Below are 17,260 nucleotides of genomic sequence, written 5' to 3' on the forward strand. Positions count from 1 at the left end.
AATGTATGCAGCTCAGTTATGTTTCAATAGGTGGGGTGGCTGATGTGTTGGAGGGAGGAAAATGGAATTATGTAATTTGTAGGCAAAAGAAGAAAACTCAAACAGGAAATACCAGTTCACAAAAAGTTAGCCACAGTGTTATGGTAATCTTACAACATAGCCATTTAGCCCCAAGACAAGTGCAGATCCTTCCTAAGCATGTCCATTACTGTCTGCCAGGTACGTACTAAAATCACCTTATGGTGAATAACCCCTTTAACTAAGGAGGTGGTATTTTATCATCAAAATCCACTCCTGATTTGCCTAGTGCAAATCCTGATAGTGTGAACACCATTTAAAGGCCATGGACACTTTTGTATCTAATTATTTGCACTTGTTCCAATGCATAGAACAACCGATCAATGGAAAATCTAATCAACCGGGGGACCATGACGTACATATTTTTTTACGTATGCTTATATTTAAATTGGCGCACTCATAAAAAAAATGTTTGCTTTTGCACTCCTTATGGTAAAAAATTTAGTTTTCTATCTTTTATTTGTGTTTAAAAAAACCTGCCATTAGGTGTCTCCCTACTTGTCCAGAGCAGAATCCAAACAAAGCAAGTGTCACGATTCGGCTCACAGGTTGTGGATCCACTGTGTCAGCGAGGGATAGGCGTGGACCGTGCTGGTGGACCGGTTCTAAGAGGCTACTGGTTTTCACCAGAGCCCGCCGCAAGGCGGGATGGTCTTGCTGCGGCAGTAGCAACCAGGTCGTATCCACCAGCAACGGCTCAACCTCGCTGACTGCTGAGAAGGCGTGGGACAGAAGGACTAGGCAGAGGCAAGGTCAGACGTAGCAGAAGGTCGGGGCAGGCAGCAAGGTTCGTAGTCAATATGGATAGCAGGAGTTCAGGTAACACAGGCTTGGACAACACTAAACGCTTTCACTGGCACAAGGCAACAAGATCCGGCAAGGGAGTGCAGGGGCAGTGAGCAGATATAGTCTGGGAGCAGGTGGAAGCCAATTAAGCTAATTGGGCCAGGCACCAATCATTGGTGCACTGGCCCTTTAAGTCTCAGAGAGCTAGCGCGCGCCAGCACATGACAGGAGGGGTCCGGGACGGGTAAGTGACCTGGGATGCGATTCGCGAGCGGGCGCGTCCCGCTGTGCGAATCGCATCCCCGACGGCCATGTCAGTGCAGCGCTCCCGGTCAGCGGGACTGACCGGGGCGCTGCAGGGAGAGAGACGCCGTGAGCGCTCCGGGGAGGAGCGGGGACCCGGAGCGCTAGGCGTAACAGTACCCCCCCCCTTAGGTCTCCCCCTTTTTTTGTCCGACAACTGCTTTACCTGGGACGGGGACACCGGGAGTGAATGGAGGGTTTCCTCAAAGGCAGGCAGTACAGCAGGAGTGGGAATGGGGAGGGAGGGCAGAGGGTGAAGCTTGGCACGGGGCAGGGTGACACAAGGACGTGGGCCATGAGGAGGCACTGAGGCTTGCCTGACGGGACTGGGAGGGGGGGAGAGGCATCTCGTGTGGCAAGCAGAGTCCCAGTTCTTGATCTCCCCGGTGGTCCAGTCAAGGGTGGGAGAATGAAGCTGGAGCCATGGCAGACCGAGGAGGACCTCAGAGGTGCAGTTGGGGAGGACGAAAAATTCAATCCTTTCGTGGTGGGGTCCAATGCACATCAAGAGGGGTTCTGTGCGGTAACGCACGGTGCAATCCAATCTGACTCCGTTGACCGCGGAAATGTAGAGCGGCTTGACGAGACGGGTCACCGGGATGCGGAATTTATTCACAAAAGAATCCAGAATAAAATTCCCAGAGGCACCAGAGTCCAAGAAGGCCACGGCTGAGAGGGAGGAGTTGACTGAAGAAGAAATCCGCACGGGCACCGTGAGACGTGGAGAAGCAGACTTTGAACCAAGAGACGCCACACCCACGTGAGCTGGGTGCGTGCGTGCGTTTCCCAGACGTGGAGGACGAATAGGGCAATCCACCAGGAAATGCTCGGTACTGGCACAGTACAGACAAAGATTTTCTTCCCTACGGCGATTCCTCTCTTCCTGGGTCAGGCGAGACCGATCCACTTGCATGGCCTCCTCGGCGGGAGGCCCAGGCGTAGATTGCAGCGGATACTGTGGGAGAGGTGCCCAGAGATCTAAGTCTTTTTCCTGGCGGAGCTCTTGATGTCTCTCAGAAAAACGCATGTCAATGCGGGTGGCCAAATGGATAAGTTCTTGCAGGTTGGCAGGAATCTCTCGTGCGGCCAGCACATCCTTGATGCGACTGGATAGGCCTTTTTTAAAGGTTGCGCAGAGAGCCTCATTATTCCATGATAATTCGGAAGCAAGAGTACGAAATTGGATGGCGTACTCGCCCACTGAAGAATTACCCTGGACCAGGTTCAGCAGGGCAGTCTCGGCAGAAGAAGCTCGGGCTGGTTCCTCGAAGACACTCCGGACTTCAGCGAAGAAGGACTGGACTGTGGCTGTGGCAGGATCATTGCGGTCCCAAATCGGTGTGGCCCAAGACAAGGCCTTTCCTGAAAGAAGGCTCACTACGAACGCCACCTTAGACCGTTCTGTAGGAAACAAGTCCGACAACATCTCCATATGCAGGGAACACTGAGACAAAAATCCACGGCAGAGTCTAGAGTCCCCATCAAATTTGTCCGGCAGGGACAAGCGGAGGCTAGGAGCGGCCACTCGCTGCGGAGTAGGTGCAGGAGCTGGCGGAGGAGATGGTTGCTGCTGTAGCAGAGGCAGAACTGCGACAGCTGCTGTCCTTGTTGGGCAATTTGCTGCGATTGCTGAGCGACCACCGTGGTAAGGTCAGCGAGACTTGGCAGCGGCACCTCAGCGGGATCCATGGCCGGATCTACTGTCACGATTCGGCTCACAGGTTGTGGATCCACTGTGTCAGTGAGGGATAGGCGTGGACCGTGCTGGTGGACCGGTTCTAAGAGGCTACTGGTTTTCACCAGAGCCCGCCGCAAGGCGGGATGGTCTTGCTGCGGCAGTAGCAACCAGGTCGTATCCACCAGCAACGGCTCAACCTCGCTGACTGCTGAGAAGGCGTGGGACAGAAGGACTAGGCAGAGGCAAGGTCAGACGTAGCAGAAGGTCGGGGCAGGCGGCAAGGTTCGTAGTCAATATGGATAGCAGGAGTTCAGGTAACACAGGCTTGGACAACACTAAACGCTTTCACTGGCACAAGGCAACAAGATCCGGCAAGGGAGTGCAGGGGCAGTGAGCAGATATAGTCTGGGAGCAGGTGGAAGCCAATTAAGCTAATTGGGCCAGGCACCAATCATTGGTGCACTGGCCCTTTAAGTCTCAGAGAGCTGGCGCGCGCGCGCCCTAGAGAGCGGAGCCGCGCGCGCCAGCACATGACAGGAGGGGTCCGGGACGGGTAAGTGACCTGGGATGCGATTCGCGAGCGGGCGCGTCCCGCTGTGCGAATCGCATCCCCGACGGCCATGTCAGTGCAGCGCTCCCGGTCAGCGGGACTGACCGGGGCGCTGCAGGGAGAGAGACGCCGTGAGCGCTCCGGGGAGGAGCGGGGACCCGGAGCGCTAGGCGTAACAGCAAGCAAAGCTTTATTCAGTGGACTGACCTCAGACAGTGACCTCCTGTCACCTGCAGTGCTTTGTCCAGTTGGTACACTACAAATCCCAGCCAGCAGTCAGCAAGCCCATAAAAGCTATTACATTAAAATACCTAGCAAGCTTAGAAAAGCAATGGGCTGACCTGTATTGTAAGGCTGGGTTCACACTACGTTTTCTCCCATACGGGAGCGCATACGGCAGGGGGGAGCTAAAACCTCGCGCTCCCATATGCCTTCGTATGCGCTCCCTTATGTCATTCATTTCAATGAGCCGGCCGGAGTGAAACGTTTGGTCCGGTCGGCTCATTTTTGCGCCGTATGCGCTGCGCCGTATGCGCTTTTACAACCGGACCTAAAACTTGAAATGAATGACATACGGGAGCGCATACGAAGGCATATGGGAGCGCAAGGTTTTAGCTCCCCCCTGCCGTATGCGCTCCCGTATGGGAGAAAACGTAGTGTGAACCCAGCCTAACACAAGTACGCATTAACCCCTTAAGGACCCAGGCCATTTTCATCTTAAGGAACCAGGCATTTTTTTCACATCTGACCACTGTCACTTTATGCATTAATAACTCTGGGATGCTTTTACTTTTCATTCTAATTCTGAGACATTTTTGCGTGACATATTCTACTGTATGTTAGTGGTAAATTTTTGTCGACACATTATTTCTTGGTGAAAAATTCCAAAATTTTATGAATTTTGAAACTCTCTGCTTATAAGAAAAATGGACATCCCAAATAAATTATATATTGATTCCCATATACAATATGTCTACTTTATGTTTGCATCATAAAGTTGACATGTTTTTACTTTTGGAAGACATCAGAGGGCTTCAAAGTATAGCAGCAATTTTCCAATTTTTCAACAAATTTTCAAAATTGGAATTTTTCAGAGACCAGTTCAGTTTTGAAGTGGATTTGAAGGGCCTTCATATTAGAAATACCTCTTAAATGACCCCATTATAAAAACTGCACCCCTAAAAGTATTCAAAATGACATTCAGAAAGTATGTTAACCCTTTAGGTGTTTTACAGAAATTCTAAAGCTTCATTTTTTACACTCTCATGTTCTTGTAGACCCAGTTTTTGAATTTTTACAAGGGGTAAAAGGAGAGAAATCCACTAAAATTTATAACCCAATTTCTCTCGAGTAAGGAAATGCCTCATATGTGAAAGTAAAGTGCTCTGTGGGTGCACTAGAGGGCTCAGAAGGGAAGGAGCAACAATGGGATTTTGGAGTATGGAAGTACCTCATGTTAGGACGTAAAATGCTCTGCAGGTGTACTACAACGCTCAGAAGAGAAGGAGTCACATTTGGCTTTTGGAAAGCAAATTTTACTGAAATGTTTTTTGGGAAAGCAGCAATAAAAAAACAAAAAAAAAACACATGGCATACTATTTTGGAAACTACACCCCTCAAGGAACGTAGCAAGGGGTACAGTGAACCTCAACACCCCACAGATGTTTGACGACTTTTCGTTAAAGTCAGATGTGTAAATTACATTATTTTAATTTTTTTCCCAAAAATGCCTTTTTTCCACAGATTTTACATTTTTACAAGAGGTAATAGGAGAAAATGCCCCATAAAATGTGTAACCCCATCTCCTCTGAGTATGGAAATACCCCATGTGTGGATGTAAAGTGCTCTGCGGGCGAACTACAATGCTCTGAAGAGAAGGAGCGCCATTGAGCTTTTGGAGAGAGAATTTGTCTGGAACAGAAGTCGGGGGCCATGTGCGTTTACAAAGCACCCGTGGTGCCAGAACAGTGAACCCCCCCCCCCACATGTGACCCCATTTTGGAAACTCCAACCCAGAATTTAATAAGGGGTGCAGTGAGCATTTACACCCCACTCTCGTTTGACAGATCTTTGGAACAGTAGGCTGTGCAAATGAAAAATTACATTTTTAATTTTCACGGACCACTGTTCCAAAAATCTGTCAGACACCTGTGGGGCGTAAATACTCACTTTACCCCTTATTACATTACATGAGGGGTGTAGTTTCCAAAATGGGGTCACATGTGGGGGGGTCCATTGTTCTTGCACCATGGGGGCTTTGTTAATGCACATGGCCTTCAATTCCGGACAAATTTTCTCTCCAAAAGCCCAATGGCGCTCCTTCTCTTCTGAGCATTGTAGTTCGCCTTTGTAGCACTTTACATGCACATATGGGGTATTTCCATACTCAGAAGAAATGGGGTTACAAATTTTGGGGGGCATTTTCTCCTATTATCCCTTGTAAAAATGTAAAATTTGGGGAAAAAACAGCATGTTAGTGAAAAAAATAATTTATTTACACATCCGAATTTAACAAAAAGTCAACAAACACCTGTGGGGTGTTAAGGCTCACTGTACCCCTTGTTACATTCCTTGAGGGGTGCAGTTTCCAAAATAGTATCCCATATGTTTTTTTTTTTTTGCTGTTATGGCACCATAGGGGCTTCCTAAATGCCACATACCCCCCAAAAACCATTTCAGCAAAATTTGATTTTGCTTTTACAAATTTTGGGGGGAAGGGGCATTTTCTCCTATTACCCCTTGTAAAAATGTTAAATTTGGGGAAAAACCTGCATTTTTGTGAAACTTCAGGACGAAGGGCATACCTGTACGCCCCTCGACCGGTCCCGGTGTTTAAAACGGTGTCACACCGTGACTCCGCATCACACCGGGTCGGTCCCGGCTGCTAACGATAGCCGGGACCCTGGGCTAATAGTGTGCGGCACCGATCGTTGTGCCGCGCGCTATTAACCCTTTAGACGTGGCGATCAAAGTGTATCGCCGCATCTAAAAATGAAAGTAAACACTTCTCGGCAGCTCAGTCGGGCTGATCGGGACATCGCGATAAAATCGCGATGTCCCGATCAGCCAGGACGCGAGCGGACACCCCCTTACCTTGCTCCGTCACATTCGATCGGCATTTGATTGCTCCAAGCCTGAGCTACAGGCTTGAGCAATCGAGCACCTATCTCGCTGATCCATGCAAAGCTATGGCTTTGCAGGGATCAGGGTAAAAGTTCAGTGTGTGCAGTGCTATAGCCCCCTATGGGAGCTATAACACTGCAAAAAAAAAAAGTGAAAAAAAAGTTAACAAAGGTCATTTAACCCCTTCCCTAATAAAAGTTTGAATCACCCCCCTTCTCCCATAAAAAAAAACCTGTGTAAATAACAATAAAAATATGTGGTATCACCGCGTGCGTTAATGTCCGAACTATAAAAATATATCATTAATTAAACCACACGGTCAATGGCGTACAAAATAGCGTATTTTTGGTCACTTTTTCTATCTTGAAAAAATGAATAAAAAGCGATCAGAAAGTCCGATCAATACAAAAATGGTACCAATAAAAACTTCAGAACACGGCGCAAAAAAGTTAGTCCTCATCCCGGCCTATGCGCGGAAAAATAAAAAAGTTATAGGGGTTAGAAATTTTTAATTTTTAACATATAAATTTTCCTGCATGTAGTTATGATTTTTTTCCAAGTACGACAATATCCAACCTATATATGTAGGGTATCATTTTAACCGTATGGACCTACAGAATAAAGATAAGGTGTTATTTTTACCGAAAAATGCACCGCGTAGAAACGGAAGCCCCCAAAAGCTACAAAATGAAATTTTTTCTTCAATTTTGTCGCACAATGAATTTTTTTCCCATTTCGCCGTGGATCTTTTTGTAAAGTGATTAATGTCACTGCAAAGTAGAATTGGTGGCGCAAAAAATAAGTCATCAAATGGAATGGTATGGAATTTTATATGCAAAATTGAAAGCGTTATGATTTTTAGAAGATGATGAGGAAAAAATGAAAATGCAAAAACTGAAAAACCCTGCGTCCTTAAGGGGTTAATAAAAAGTAATCAAACACCTGTGGGGTAATAAGGCTCACTGTGTACCCCTTGTTACATTCCTTGAGGGGTGTAGTTTAATGAATAGTATGCCATGTGTTTTTTTTTTTGTTTGTTTTTTTTTTTTGTTCTGGCACCATCGGGGCTTCCTAAATGGGACATGCCCCCCAAAAACCATTTCAGAAAAACTCACTCTCAAAAATCCCATTGTCGCTCCTTCCCTTCTGAGCCCTCTCGTGCACCCACAGAACACTTTACATCAACATATGAGGTATTTCCTTACTCGAGAGAAATGGGGTTACAAATTTTAAGGAGATTTCTCTCCATTTACCCCTGGGTCTACAAGAACACGTGAGTATAAAAAAATAAGATTTTAAATTTTCTCCTTTACTTTGCTGCTATTCCTGTGAAAGACCTAAAGGATTAATACACTTTCTGAATGTCATTTTGAATACTTTGAGGGGTGACGTTTTTATAATGGGGTCATTTATTGGGTATTTCTAATATGAAGGCCCTTCAAATCCACTTCAAACCTGAACTGGTCCCTGAAAAAGTCTGATTTATGAAATTTTGTGAAAAATTGTAAAATTGCTGCTATACTTTGAAGCCCTCTGATGTATTCCAAAAGTAAGTAGATGGTCTTCTTGTCAACAGTATAGAATCAAGCTCATTTTGTAGTTTTTGTAATAATTTAGGGAAGTTGGCTTCGAATACTATTTTATGGTCGGCTGCTATCTCTATACCGAGATATGTTATAGTCTTACGATTTCAAATAAATTTTAATGTTTTTTGTAGGAAGGACTTTTTTCTTTTCATTTATAAATATTCAGTATATGGGATTTATCAAGGTTTACTTTGTAATAGGAGAGGTAACGAAAGTTCGCTAATTCGCTTTGGACCAATGGAGCCCAATGGTCTGGATACCATCATTAAAATGTTGTCTGTGAACAGACTTATTTTATGGGTCCCATCAGGAGTTATTATGCCCTCAATTTTTTCATTTTGTCTGATATGTGTAGCCAGAGGTTCAATGGTGAGGACAAAGGCGACAAGGGCACCCCTGTCTTGTCCCATTTGTAATACTAAAGGTGTTAGAAAACAGTCCATTGCACTGGTATATACACCAGTATAGTACTTATTGTGGTGATCTGGGGTGGTATTAACCCTTGATTTGTCGTGACGCCAGGGTGATGTTTGCTTAGTATAGAAGGCCCTGCCGCCAACCGGCCCAAAAACGGCAGGAAATAAACGGAATGTCCACAGCTTGATTTATGAGATAACTTGAACTTTTACTGAACTTCGTATGCAAGCAGTCTTTATAAACATACAGTCTTTCCTGAGGTAACCGGGATGCAGGTTCCTCACAGGCTTTGCAGGGACTCATAGTCTTTAGCTTTAAGCAGGCCACTGTGCTACTGTGGTAGCCCTTGGGGGTGTTGGTAGTGGGGGTATTGTTTCGGTAAATGAGGGGTTAATGTTTACCCTATAGTTCGTGACGCCAGGCTGAGGGCTAGTATGCTGAGGTAATTCTCCGGCCTATCGCCGCCCTTCCCAGTAACGATAGGTGCATGTAATAAAATGACTGAAGATCCACAAAGTAGTTGAACTTTAACAACTTTACTTAGATGATTGCGGTACATCCAATGAACAATAACAGTCTCAGGCAAACAGTCTCAATATATCTCAATGACTGACAATTGTTGTGGACCTTGAATGAAATTAAAGTCTCTGAATTTAGGGTAATTATTGCAGATCCGTCCAGATTTAGGGTATAGATAAGGTCCGGTGATCCTGCAGAGTGCTTAGGGATTGATACACTCGCGATCCTGAATATACCAGCCATTGTCGCAAGGCTCAGGCCTAACTCACTGCGATAGACAGCTGCGCAGATCCTGCTCGTTTGACATCCTGGGAACAAGAGAAAGAACAATGGCCGCCACTCCCTTATATGGGCAGGGGGCGGGGTGAATCTGATTGGTCCGAACATCCGTCATTCACTGTTACACAGTGTGATGAGTAAAATACGTCACAGGGACCTCCAAAGGTCCTTAAGCAGAAATACCATAGAGTTCACCTGACCACGTGACTCGCAGGTCCTGCTACGCTATAGACAGGTAATTAACTATTTATAGACATTGATATCATATTTACATGCTTTTTAAATAAACTATTAGCGCAATAACTATTTGGATGAGAGGTGACCAGGGGGGAACAAGACAATGGTGACCCCGACGCCTAGGGACTCTGGTTAAGGGGACCGACACACGCAGGTACCGGATAGGATACGGTACCCGGACACCACACTACTAATTGTAGGAGTTAAAGGCCTCTAAATTCCTACTTTCAGCCACCAAGCTGTTAATGACAGGCTCCTGAAATTCTAATGTAAAAAGTGTTCAGTCTTCTCTGAGTGGTAGACTGAGATATCTCCCTCACAAATTCCACAATAATTGAGATAGCTATGCCCTTCTGGGCCGGGATGGGGTAAGGAAAAGACTTTGCTTTGCTCATTGCAGTTTTGATAGATCTGATTCTCTGTGGGGATAACGCTATGGTCATCTTTGTGGAATCTAGAATAAATCTGTGGTAGCCTGGGGTTGTAGGGTATATGGGGTGTATCTGTGTGGTAACTAAAGGGTGCTTGTTTAACCCTTATCACTCGTGATGCCAGGGTGAGGGCTCCTCTGTATATGCTTGTCCTATCACCACCCGTCCCAAGAACGATAGGGAGGTATAATAAATGATTGTCCACAACCGTAGGTTTTCAGAAAACTGTTGGAACTTTTACTGCAGCTTTTATGCAACATTAAAGGACAACTGTAGTGGTACCGTTTTACATATGCCCGTGCCCAAGCCTCAAAAATAAACAAAATAAACTCATACATACCTTCCTACAAGCCCCCGTTGGTCCGGCACAGGCCTCACGGTCCGGCAATGCTGACGTCATTCCACTTCCTGGGGACGGGGACGCCGCAGAGCCGTCGGCGCATCACCGGCCGTAGCGATGTCCTGCCCCGGCTGGTGATAGGCTGTGCCGACTGTCATATAAGAAGCCGGCTAGAGCTCCTTACATGACAGTCGGCTCAGCCTATCACCAACCGGGGCGGGACATCGCTACGGCAGGTGATACGCCGACGGCTCTGCGGCGTCCCCGTCCCCAGGAAGTGGAATGAGGTTAGCACTGCCAGACCATGAGGCCTGTGCCAGACCAACGGGGGCTCGTAGGAAGGTATGTATGAGTTTATTTTGTTTATTTTTGAGGCCCGGGCACGGGCATATGTAAAACGGTACAACTACAGTTGTCCTTTAAACAGGAACAGTCTTTGTACAAGAGTCTATTACGATCCTGACAGTTGGTTGGGACCTCGTGAGTTCTGAGCTTAGAAAAGGAATAAGTGCTGTTCCGCTGGATTTAGGGGATTTTAGTTTAGGTCCAGCGGTCACACTAGCTTTAGCGGGGATTGCTATTGTAACTCATGATTAGATTCAGGCTGAGGCTGGCAGGCTTCAGGCCTAAGCTTGTCTTTGTAAGTTGCACAGATCACTTCTCTTTCTCCACTAGTCCGGAACCCAAAAGATAACGCTGCTTGCTTTGCAGCTCAGGAGCAAGAGAGCGAGGATTGGCTGGCAGCTCCCTTATATGGGCAGGGGCTGGCCTTGAGCTCATTGGTCCATACCATCTGTCATTCACTTTACAAGGAATTATGGTGACCACACTCATGACCTAGGAAGGTCCTTCAGCATACCTTCCTAGAATTAACATTAGTCATGTGACCTAAGGTCCTGCAACACTATAATTAAATATACAATTATTTATACATGTAAACATCGTAGAATTGAAGAAGGAAGAGGCGACTAGGGGCTATCCCACCAGGAGGACCCCACTGGAACGAAGTAACTCTGACTTTGGAGACCACCATACAAGGTACGGTATACGATACGGTACCGGGACACCACAAATCGTTAGTATTTTACTGGGCTGGACAAAGTTGGGATTTTTGGACATTGTTAAGAAAACCATGGTGAGACATGATTTTAAGAACAATCTGGAGATGATTCGGTGTTTTGGACGAGGCCTTGATCAGCTGTGTGTGTCACGTTACCCCTGACCCCTGGAATTTGTACTTCTTTAGTAAGTCTGGTTCAAGATCTGTATTTTTTTACGGGGTCTGGTACAGGATATTGTCCAACATCTGTCTTTGGTCCAGGACCTGTCTTTGTTTAGGGGGTCTGATCCAGGATTTCTCTTTGTTTAAGGGATATGGTCCAGGATCTGTCTTTGTTTAGGGGATATGGTTCAGGATCTGTCTTTGTTTAGGGGGATATGGTTCAGCATCTTTCTTTGCTTAGGAGGTCTGGTCCAGGATCTGTCTTTGTTTAAGGGATCTGGTCCAGGATTTGTGGTACGCCTGGGGGGTTGTAAGGTAGTTGGGGTGTTGCTGTTCTGAATAATAAAGGGTTCTGTAACCCTTGTCACTCGTGACGCCAGGGTGAGGGTTAAATACTGTAATGGTGCTGGGCCTATCGCCACCCTTCCCAAGAGCGATAGGTGAGTGCGTAATAAGTGGATTGTCCACAACCACTGTTTAACTGAAAACTTGAAGGAACTTTTACTGAAGATTTTCTGTAGCAGGCAATATTAATAACAGTCCAGATAACAGAGTCTATTTACAGTTGAGCAGTGATTGACAGTTGGTTGGGATCAGATAAGCTCAGTTTTAAAAGATTCCGTAGCATAGATCCGCTGGATTTAGGGGTGCAATTAGGTCCAGTGATCTTGCGGAGAGTAGCGGGGTATTGTAGAAGTACAACAGCTTTGGTATAAGCCGAGGCCACAAGGCTTTGGCCTAGTAAACGTACTTGAAAGTTGCGGAGGTCCTACCTTGTTCAGTGACAGCAACCCAAGTTAGAGATCAATGGCCACAGCTCCCTCATATGGGCAGGGGCTGAGCCGTTTTGGATTGGTCCATAACAACTGTCACTCACGTTACACGGCATTATGGGTGAACACGTGACACAAGAACCACCTAAGGTCCTTCAACATACCATAGAGTTCTGAGTAACGGGTCACATGACCTAAGGTCCTGCAACGCCAAACAAGTGAGTAATGCAATGTACATATTTACAATGATAATTTTTTATAAATATTAACTTACTAATGGGTGACTAGGGGCTAACTAGGGAAGCGGACCCCCTCAGTCCTAGGGACTCTGACTTTGGGGACCCCCCACCAAGGCACAGTATGAAATACGCTGCCGGGACACCACAGATCTGTCTTTGTTTAGGGGATATGGTCCAGGATCTGTCTTTGTTTAGGGGATATGGTCCACGATCTGTCTTTGTTTAGGGGGTTTGGCCCAGCATCTTTCTTTGCTTAGGAGGTCTGGTCCAGGATCTGTCTTTGTTTAAGGGATCTGGTCCAGGATTTCTCTTTGTTTAGGGGGTCTGGACCAGTATCTGTCTTTGTTTAGTGGTTCTGGTCCAGGATCTGTCTTTGTTTAGTGGTTCTTTTCCAGGATCTGTCTTTGTTTAGAGGGTCTGGTCCAGGATCTGTCTTTGTTTAGAGGGTCTGGTCCAGAATCTGTCTTTGTTTAGGGGGTCTGGTCCAGGATCTGTCTATGTTTAGGGGGTTTGGTCCTTAAGGGGGTCTGGTCCAGGATTTTTCTTTGTTTAGGGGTCTGTTCTGGCGTCCGTATTTCTTGAAGAAGTCTGGTCCAGGGTCTGTATTTTTATTTAGGGGATTCTGGTTCAGAATCTATATTTGTTTAGGGCTATATTTGTTTAAATCTATATTAGTCTAGGGCTTTGGTCTGCGTTTTGTATTTTGGGGGGTGTGATGAAGGGGTTCATATACATTATTTATGATCCAAATACCATATGGAGGTGTGTTATACAAATGGATGGGGTAAAGCCCCCAATTTTTGCCCACCATGCCTCTTGCCTCCTAACATGCCATTTAATTTATCTATTTATTCATTTATTTTCAGATTCTTGTATGGGGAGATGTTTTCTGCTCCACTGTTCCTCTGTATAAAGTTTAACAAATCTGACCCATATACTGTATAATGGACCAATTGTGTGAACAGAAGAGAATGACGCTCTTCATTATAATGGACTAATTGTGTAATTTAGCCATTAGCCTCTAGAGGGAGCGCCTTTCACGCGGAACTTTCATTTAGTGCTTAGATGGGGAAGTGTTATGAGAACGGACAGGAAGTGAGTGTGCGGAGAGAAAGAGGGTCCGAGGTCAGGTGTGTATTATGCGTTATACGGGGGCTTTATAAAGCTATATTGTCACCAGGGCTGTATATGGGGGATGCCAGTGTGCCTCCTGTTGTTAGTGACCTCCTGAAGCACATGGCGTCTGCGCATGTCCGGGTCTAGCATGGATCCCTGTGTGTCATGTGCTCTTCTCTCTTATGGGAGTGCCCCCCCAACTAGTTTTCCTCCAGCTGTTGCAAAACTACAACTCCCATCATGCTCTGACAGCCTTGTGCTGTCAGGGCATGATGGGAGTTGTAGTCTTGCAATAGCTGCAGATCCACTGGTTGGGGAGCACAGTAAATGCTGTATTGCTTATCCCAGTGTATCCCAACCAGTGTGCCTCCAGCTGTTGCAAAACTGCAACTCCCATCATGCTCTGACAGCCTGGTGCTGTCAGGGAATGATGGGAGTTGTAGTCTTGCAATAGCTGCAGATCCACTGGTTGGGGAGCACAGTAAATGCTGTATTGCTTATCCCAGTGTATCCAAACCAGTGTGCCTCCAGCTGTTGCAAAACTACAACTCCCATCATGCTATGACAGCCTTGTGCTGTCAGGGAATGATGGGAGTTGTAGTCTTGCAATTGCTGCAGATCCACTGGTTGGGGAGCACAGTAAATGCTGTATTGCTTATCCCAGTGTATCCCAACCAGTGTGCCTCCAGCTGTTGCAAAACTACAACTCCCATCATGCTCTGACAGCCTTGTGCTGTCAGGGCATGATGGGAGTTGTAGTCTTGCAATTGCTGCAGATCCACTGGTTGGGGAGCACAGTAAATGCTGTATTGCTTATCCCAGTGTATCCCAACCAGTGTGCCTCCAGCTGTTGCAAAACTACAACTCCCATCATGCTCTGACAGCCTTGTGCTGTCAGGGCATGATGGGAGTTGTAGTCTTGCAATAGCTGCAGATCCACTGGTTGGGGAGCACAGTAAATGCTGTATTGCTTATCCCAGTGTATCCCAACCAGTGTGCCTCCAGCTGTTGCAAAACTACAACTCCCATCATGCTCTGACAGCCTGGTGCTGTCAGGGAATGATGGGAGTTGTAGTCTTGCAATAGCTGCAGATCCACTGGTTGGGGAGCACAGTAAATGCTGTATTGCTTATCCCAGTGTATCCCAACCAGTGTGCCTCCAGCTGTTGCAAAACTACAACTCCCATCATGCTCTGACAGCCTTGTGCTGTCAGGGCATGATGGGAGTTGTAGTCTTGCAATAGCTGCAGATCCACTGGTTGGGGAGCACAGTAAATGCTGTATTGCTTATCCCAGTGTATCCCAACCAGTGTGCCTCCAGCTGTTGCAAAACTACAACTCCCATCATGCTCTGACAGCCTGGTGCTGTCAGGGAATGATGGGAGTTGTAGTCTTGCAATAGCTGGAGATCCACTGGTTGGGGAGCACAGTAAATGCTGTATTGCTTATCCCAGTGTATCCCAACCAGTGTGCCTCCAGCTGTTGCAAAACTACAACTCCCATCATGCTCTGACAGCCTTGTGCTGTCAGGGAATGATGGGAGTTGTAGTCTTGCAATAGCTGCAGATCCACTGGTTGGGGAGCACAGTAAATGCTGTATTGCTTATCCCAGTGTATCCCAACCAGTGTGCCTCCAGCTGTTGCAAAACTACAACTCCCATCATGCTCTGACAGCCTTGTGCTGTCAGGGAATGATGGGAGTTGTAGTCTTGCAATAGCTGCAGATCCACTGGTTGGGGAGCACAGTAAATGCTGTATTGCTTATCCCAGTGTATCCCAACCAGTGTGCCTCCAGCTGTTGCAAAACTACAACTCCCATCATGCTCTGACAGCCTTGTGCTGTCAGGGAATGATGGGAGTTGTAGTCTTGCAATAGCTGCAGATCCACTGGTTGGGGAGCACAGTAAATGCTGTATTGCTTATCCCAGTGTATCCCAACCAGTGTGCCTCCAGCTGTTGCAAAACTACAACTCCCAGCATGCCCGGACAGCCTTTGGCTGTCCGGGCATGCTGGGAGTTGTAGTTTTGCAACAGCTGGAGGCACACAGGTTGGGAAATACTGGCTTAAGAAGTAACAATTCTGGCGCATCCTTTTTTTTTTTAGAACCTTGTATTGTGTGGCTCCTCTGTTACTCCTCCTGGAAATGTATGAATAGGTTGACAGGTGGGTGTTTCCCCTCCATAGGCTTATGGGTTGTTCTTCCAGCAATGACTCTGTCAGTCAGGATCCGATCTGATAATACAGACAAAACCACACATGCATGCGGCCACTAAGAGTCGTACAATTTTGCTGGTACATTTTGTCATTGCCCACTGTGGTATTTTCCACATACCCTATTCACAATGCCAGATCAGACCCTTAGACCAGGGCTTGACAGGCAGTAAAAATAAAAAGTTTGGAGAACCAGGATTATTATTATTATAAATATATATTTTTCTGTGTCTTGATCAGTAGCTTTTATCCGTAACACTTTTTTGCATGGGACTGATATATATTTTTTTTGATCAATTTTCATAGTTTTTCTTCTGGGATGGGAGAAAAAAAATCAGCAATTTTGGTGGATGGATTTGTTGGCATTTAAACAGATGACCGTGCAGGATCAAGGATGTGATAAATTTCATCATTTGGACAAATATTAATTTTTTTTAATTTTTTTGGGAAAGGGTATGGTTTACATTTTTATTGGGCAGGTGTATTTTTAATTTTAGTTTTTATTTTTTTCTCCCTTTTTTTCACACTTTTGAAAGGAGGGTGCCAGCAATGACAGGAGGTGCAGCAGGAGGGAGGGTTCCAGCAGTGACAGGAGGTGGCAGCCCAGGGTTGGCAAGGCAGAGTAGTTACATGTGCCATGCTGCTGGGCAGGCGCAGGATGCCAGGCCGGGTGTACAGTCCCCCTCCAAACACACATGGCAGCAGCACCCACCTGGTTGGAGGTGGCGGCTGCAGGGTGCTTTCTCCTGGCCATCTCCAGATGGTGGCTTCCCCTCCCCCCAGCTCTTTATGCAGGCTGGAAGGGCACACAGATTGAGGGCCAGGGCATACCCTTAGCTACTGCTCTGACTCCTCTCTGAGACCGGAGCCTCAGATTAAAGGACATGATAATATAACCAGGATCATGTATGTCTTTCAGACTCTGCTGGCCTCCAGTATCTCATCCTTCATCTCAGCATGTGGCTGACACGATTGGCTTCTCACCTGAGTACAGCTTCAAGGCTTGCAGGTAAGTAGGATGACTCCTTCTGGTCAATACATTTTGTAGACTTTTGTTATTGATATGATGGTGATAGTAATAATCTTAGGTTTTGTTCACACTGGTATTATGGGCTTAATTCTTAGCTGATCTGTTTTGCAACAGATCGTAATTGATCTCATAGACTAAGGGTGCTAGAGATGAGCGAACTTACAGTAAATTTGATTCGTCACAAACTTCTCGGCTCGGCAGTTGATGACTTTTCCTGCGTAAATTAGTTCAGCCTTCAGGTGCTCCGGTGGGCTGGAAAAGGTGGATACAGTCCTAGGAAAGAGTCTCCTAGGACTGTATCCACCTTTACCAGCCCACCGGAGCACCTGAAAGCTGAACTA

The 17,260-nt window shown here is 46.4% G+C and overlaps 1 protein-coding gene across 5 annotated transcripts in view; it reads left to right on the forward strand.

Annotated features, from left to right (window-relative positions):
• AURKAIP1 (aurora kinase A interacting protein 1) overlaps positions 1-17,260 on the forward strand; it is a 47,069-nt gene that overhangs the window by 16,168 nt on the left and 13,641 nt on the right. For 2 of the 5 annotated variants that reach the window (XM_056542541.1, XM_056542540.1), the window contains exon 2: positions 16,809-16,898. In XM_056542541.1, the coding sequence (XP_056398516.1) occupies positions 16,847-16,898 (52 nt within the window). In that variant the 5' untranslated portion in view covers positions 16,809-16,846. Of the gene's footprint in view, positions 1-11,314; positions 11,366-13,629; positions 13,692-15,781; positions 15,842-16,808; positions 16,899-17,260 lie in introns of those variants that run through there. The other 3 variants (XM_056542543.1, XM_056542542.1, XM_056542539.1) reach the window with 3 other exon arrangements.

This window comes from Hyla sarda, chromosome 10, assembly GCF_029499605.1.
Source record: "Hyla sarda isolate aHylSar1 chromosome 10, aHylSar1.hap1, whole genome shotgun sequence".
NCBI classification, from domain to species: domain Eukaryota; kingdom Metazoa; phylum Chordata; class Amphibia; order Anura; family Hylidae; genus Hyla; species Hyla sarda.